At 36.4% G+C, this 6,206-nt stretch overlaps 2 protein-coding genes across 3 annotated transcripts in view; one reads left to right on the top strand and one right to left on the bottom strand.

Annotated features, from left to right (window-relative positions):
* Nucleotides 1–860, bottom strand: part of dnaja3a (DnaJ heat shock protein family (Hsp40) member A3a) — a 15,788-nt gene extending 14,928 nt beyond the window's left edge. For both annotated transcript variants that reach the window (XM_016525680.1, XM_016525678.1), the window contains exon 1: nucleotides 590–860. In XM_016525680.1, the coding sequence (XP_016381166.1) occupies nucleotides 590–794 (205 nt within the window). In that variant the 5' untranslated portion in view covers nucleotides 795–860. The remainder of the gene's footprint in view (nucleotides 1–589) is intronic.
* An 808-nt stretch (nucleotides 861–1,668) lies between these two features.
* The window catches only part of LOC107718617 (coronin-7-like), a 13,389-nt gene continuing 8,851 nt past the window's right edge, over nucleotides 1,669–6,206 (top strand). Inside the window, exon 1 of the mRNA XM_016525784.1 lies at nucleotides 1,669–1,856. Coding sequence (XP_016381270.1) covers nucleotides 1,680–1,856 — 177 coding nt within the window. The 5' untranslated portion in view covers nucleotides 1,669–1,679. The remainder of the gene's footprint in view (nucleotides 1,857–6,206) is intronic.

The raw sequence follows: 6,206 nt of genomic DNA on the forward strand, positions 1-6,206 counted from the left end.
TCAGTAAGAAGAACCGGTTAAATCGAACGATTCGTTCGCGAACCGGTCATCACTAATCTAAACAGTGACGACACAACTAAGCCCTAAACTAGGTGTACTGCGGTCAATTTCAGGTCAGGTCAATTCTAGAAACCAAACAGAGATGCAAACAGAAATCTACAATGTTAAATCTGAGCAAAACGTCACACCACAACATCCCCATCGGCGTTTTGGAAATGTTTTGATTATTTTCTTCATGGCAGACTTCTTTGTGTCTTTATTCGTCCAGCTGACAGTCACTGCTGAGCTCCAACAAGGTCAGAGAAGTTTCTGGAAACTCAGCCAAACCAGGTCTGTGATTTCTCATCTGATCCAAACTCTTCCTCGCACAGTATTGATTAGGCATCAGGTGTGCATGCATTGATTTAGAGTTGAATGCAAGAACTATGTTTGCTTTCTGACCTACAAATGAATGTTTGATGGTTACATGTCATCTATCATATAAAGCTCGATCTATATCGATTACATCAGACCTGATTTATAAACTCAGCTTTTGAAATCAGAGTTAGTAGTGTGTGTGTAGTTAGATGCTCAGGCCTTTATCGCTCACCTGTCATGCCTCTCAATGTCACCGCAGCCCCGGCTCCTCCGGCGCTCCCGCCGCGCGCCGTCCACATCTGCCGGCCTGACAGCGTCGAGAGGCTCCTGTAGGCTCCATCCGCGCTGGAGAGCAGAGGCGAGCAGGCCCGTCTGTGGCTGGAAGACACGGCCACTGTGACCCAGCGTGCGGAGCTGCGAGCCGCGGAACACGCCATCTTTGCCCCTCACCGACACGAGAGCGACTGCGCATGTGCGAGCGGTAAGCGCATGCGCACTGCTGTGAAGACTGATGCTGCGTCTCAATGTGCCTACTTAGAGAATAATAATTATACTACGCCCTTAAAGTATGTACTATTTTGGTGAAGAAAAAGTACACACTTTTGAGTGTGTAGTAGAAGAGTAGGCAAGCTTTTGGGACATACTAACACGTCACACAACTGCATCTTTAACAGTCTGCTCTGTCGCATATATACACGCACCCTGTCACTGTAAACTGGCCTGCCAATCATCTTGTCACAGTTAACATCCTCCATATTTCATTTAATTTAACTCCCTACCGTACTGGAGAGAAAAGAAGTAGCTCGTTGATCTGCCAGTCGCGGGTCTTTCATGCCGAGAACTCTGCTCATATTTTATGCATAATGATGCATTTAAAAGTTAACGACCAAACAGATGTTTATAAAAGTTTACATTGCTGTTGCAGATGAAATATAACACAGATAACATTAAATAAATATTTTTTACCAGGTTAAATGTTGAATATTAGTAACTCAAACCCCTTTTCTAAGCCTCTCTACCTAACCGCCGTCGCGCACATCCGCCATGTTTGTAGTTTTTAACGTGTTTTATTCGTGTTTGTAGTTCTGGACAGAATCCTTCACCAAAGCGCAATGGATTGTGGGCAATAAAATGTATTTTTAAATGTATTATGGGATAGCCTATCTATAAAATGCTTTTCTGCCAGTTTAATCTCAGTTTTTACAGGGGAAGTGCAAGTCTATCTCTAATATATCTGTTGGCGGAAACTATTTTTTCCGCGTTTTTATTTCGCAGAGACATAGAGACGGCGTGGTTTACTGACGCGCCTTTAGTGCGAGTTTATGGTTTGTAAATCAGCTCTGCGTCACATGAACGCACTCATTCAAACGCACAGGTCAGGATCGCTTTCACAACAGCGAGACACCCGGAAGGTTCAAACGCGCGACCAGCAACTCAGCATGAATCGCTTCAAGACGTCCAAATATAAGAACAGCACTCCCAAAATCCCCAAGAAAGATGTGAGTACAGCCGCAGCGCGCGCGGTCTGATTGTGGGTCTTGTGATCCGGGCTCCGAGCTCAAGGAGTGGAGCAGATGCACTGATGAAGTCTAACTTCCTCCGTCCTCAACTAAACATATGAAGCTGCATGCACGATCATAAGGCATTGGATGCATATGAATGCGTGTGATATGAGCGGTGACGACGCTGTCGTTTCGTGCTGAATATGCATTGAATCCAGTTGCATTGGGATGTTTGAACTTGATGCTGTTTCGCTCTGATCTGGTCCGTATTTCACATACCTGATTGGAAGAAGGGCAAAACAAAATGGCATAAATGCATAGAATACATTTACATGACAAACAAATAGGTCATTAAGAAAACGTTGCAAATGCAAAAAAAAAGAAAGATATTAAACGTTGTATATATAAAAGCATCTGGTGACCAGATTCACTGCGATTAGCCTCGATATGAAATAATTAAATTCATTAATAATGACATAAACCAAAAGTTAAACATTCTGATTTATTTTTAAATCATTAAAATAAATCATTGATTAAATAAATCAATTTGTTTGGCAAGACTATGTGAAAGCACATAGTGTACACATTAAAATATTAACACATTAAAAAGTCTGCATTTTAATCATTTTATTTGCATAATAAAAATATCACTTTTGTCACTTTTAATAATAAAATATGATAAACTTTTAATAATAAGAGGCTTAATTTCTGACATACACCTATAATGAACAACGCTGTAAAAAAACCACCTACTTCAAAAGGTCTAGTATAAAATCCAATTGGCTGTCATTAATCTAAATTATATTAAAATGACTCATAAAAATTATAGAAATTATATATGCTGCCAAATCTTGAATCCAAATTCACAATAACTTTTTAAAATATTTATTTTAGTTTAAGTTTTAGTAATTTTCTTATGTGCTTTTTTTCATTTTTGTTAGGCTTTTAATATTTATATTTAAATATATATTATTTTATTTTATTATTATTTTTTTTTTTTACAAGAATGCAATATTCATGACATTTTCAACATTCCAAGACAAATTGGTGCATTTTAATGATCAATTTGTTTAATTATTTATTGTTTCACAATAAATCAGAACATTAAACTTTTGGTTTATATAATTATTAATTGATTTAATCATTTAATTCAGAGTCCTTCAGCACATTGATTTGTTACCTTAGCTTTTTTTCACCCGGCTGCACAGTTTTTTTGGTGATAAAACTAGGACTTTGCATATTCAAATCCGATGGAGTGCTCTGCAGTGATATAGTGCAATAGATGGTTTTTCCAGGGACAAACCGGCTCAGATCTTGTTTCTTGTCGTCATATGTGGTGTTGTTAAAAAACAGCCCTGAGGTTCACAGGCTTTCGGTGTGAATGCTTCACATACCTGAGCTTTATATGATCACCTGTGTTTGTGTTCATGTACAGTATACAACGGCCCTAAAGATACGTAAGGCTTATACTTATACTTATGTAGAAGTGTGTGAATGCATTGGATATAGACCAAGTATCAATTTATTCATGATATATGTGATTTATTATATATTTATCAGTCATTTAACACTGTGATTGCCGTCTAGTTTTGCTTTAGGACCCCAGAAGTGGCCTTAAAGGAACAGTAACCCAAAAATGAAAATTGTCATCATTTACTCACCCTCCACTTGTTCTGAACCAGAATGAGTTTCTTTCTTCTGTTGAACACGAAAGAAGATATTTTGAAGAATGTTGTCAACCAAACAGTCGACGGTAGCCATTGACTTCCATAGTATTTTTGTTTTTTTTCAATTCAAAATATCATCTTTTGTGTTCAACGGAAGAAAGAAACTCATACTTGATTTTCATTTTGGGTGAACTGTCCCTTTAAGACTGAATGTTGAAATGGATTGATGTTGCAATGTTGGGTGGAAAGCGCCTGTGGCCGGGATTTGCATGAATATAGCATATATTATTTCATTGTTGTCACCTCTGCCGGATGTCTTTATTCTGTCTTGGAGAAACACACTGTGTAAGTCACATGACAGGACTGTAACACACTGTTAAAGACTGACAGACGAGTTTCACAGCACAGATCCACTGGCTTTAAATGTGAGTTTGTGGTCAAATGCTGACAGAAGTTTAGCTGAGTGTCTGGATGTAAAATGCTGACTGATGCTGCCGTAAGCGTAAGGTGAGATTGGGTCAGGATGGAGGTGTTTTTCTTATTTTTATTTTTTTTGCAAAATAGAATACTTTTATTCAACAAGGATGTATTAAATTGAAAATTGACGGTATAATGTTACAAAAGATTATATTTCAAATAAATGCTGTTCTTTTGAACTTTCTATTCATCAAACAAACAAACCTGATATATACAGTGGATACGGAAAGTATTCAGACCCCCTTAAATTTTTCACTCTTTGTTATATTGCAGCCATTTGCTAAAATCATTTAAGTTAAATTTTTTTTCCTCATTAATGTACACACAGCACCCCATATTGACAGAAAAACACAGAATTGTTGACATTTTTGCAGATTTATTAAAAAAGAAAAACTGAAATATCACATGGTCCTAAGCATTCAGACCCTTTGCTGTGACACTCATATATTTAACTCAGGTGCTGTCCATTTCTTCTGATCATCCTTGAGATGTGAAGGATCATGTGACACTGAAGACTGGAGTAATGATGCTGAAATAATGCTTTACATCACAGGAATAAATTACATTTAAACATATATTCAATCAGAAAACTGTTCTTTTAAATTGTAATAACATGTCACAATTTTACTGTTTTTACTGCATTTTTATTTAAATAAATGCAGCCTTGGTGAGCAGAAGATACTTCTTTCAAAAGCATAAAAAAAAAACTTAATTATTCCAAACTTTTTCGACAGTTTTATCGTTCAGCAGGTGAAAACTTTGTTAGAACTGGTTTTGGATGGTTTGGGTCTGGACTTCAGGTTTAGGGTTTCAAATGCAGATTCTCTGTGCTTTTTAAGAAGCCAGAAGGCCTTATTTTCATCTTTTATTTATATCTTTGGCTTGTCGCCTCATGGTGTAGGAGTGAGCATGATTGTGTGTAATGCAGAAGAGCTCAGTCCCGAATGCGCCTGGCGTGCGTGCTTTAGGCTTTCTCACACACTGTCTTCAGTCTGCTCCAGCTTCTGTGGATTGTGATGGTTATTCTACAGCAGTCGCTCAAACACCGTCATTCTCTGCGTGTTGTTTCTTGTTGACATTCTGGGAGGATTTGAAACTGTTCGGCTGCTCTTCTGTGTTTCCTCAAGTGTGTGTGTGCTGCTTGTGAAAGGCCCCGTCTGTGTGTGTGTGTGTGTGTGTGTGTGTGTGTGTTGCACTGTTGTTTTACTTGGAAAATAGTGTCAGTCGTGATTAATTTCATAAGCAAAGTGTCTAATAATAGTGGGGTTACTAAAGTGCACTTCAAGTAGAGTCAGATATGAATGAAATGTGAAATGAGTAACACGGAATTCTATATGATATACAAGTTGCTAAGTTGTGACATTAAAAGGGGTGTGTCGATTTGAAATATGTCAGAAACACTGATCTATAATATAGATAATAAAATATATAGAGATCAGTGCACATCTATAGTGATTGGTGTAAAGATAGTCGACCTTTACATTTTGCTTCATATAACAAAAACGTTTAGGTATAATACCATGTACAAATAGACGAATGTTTTTCATAATTTTGAATTCAGATATAGTTATTCGGGTTTATTGTTCACAGTAAAATTATTTTGCTTGGTTTAGGCTACTTTTATGCAAGTTTAACTAAAAAGAGAGAGAGAGAGAGAGAGAGAGAGAGAGAGAGAGAGAAAATAAATCGACTTAAAATAAAATATAACAAACATAACATTTTTATTTTAGCTACATGTCTCATTTTATTTTTATTTTAACTTGATATACTAAAATAACTAAAGCTGAAACTGTAATTAAACATTAATAAAAACTATATAGACATATTTTAATAGTAATAATAATTAATAATTACAAAAACATACAACAAAATTACTAAAACTTTAACAAAAATTAAAATATAAAACTAATTCAAATTTGTTCATTAAAAAAATATATAATAGTATTTCAATGGTACTAAAATAATGTGTGTTATATTTTCAACTTGAATACATACAGTATGTCTTAATAATGAATGTCAGACTCTGAGGTACTACTTTCGTAGAGAAAGTGCTGTGTTTCTATCCGTTTCCTCTTTCCTGTTTGTGATGATGTCAGATGTTCAGTTGAGAGGCATCAGAGGTTGATTCAGTTCATCAGTGTCATCTTTTGGTGTGTTCCAGTTAGGGCTGCACGATAAATCGCATGCGATATTTAATGCGCAT

The sequence above is a fragment of the Sinocyclocheilus rhinocerous genome, unplaced genomic scaffold (genome assembly GCF_001515625.1).
Source record: "Sinocyclocheilus rhinocerous isolate Xijiao unplaced genomic scaffold, SAMN03320098_v1.1 scaffold182, whole genome shotgun sequence".
NCBI lineage: Eukaryota > Metazoa > Chordata > Actinopteri > Cypriniformes > Cyprinidae > Sinocyclocheilus > Sinocyclocheilus rhinocerous.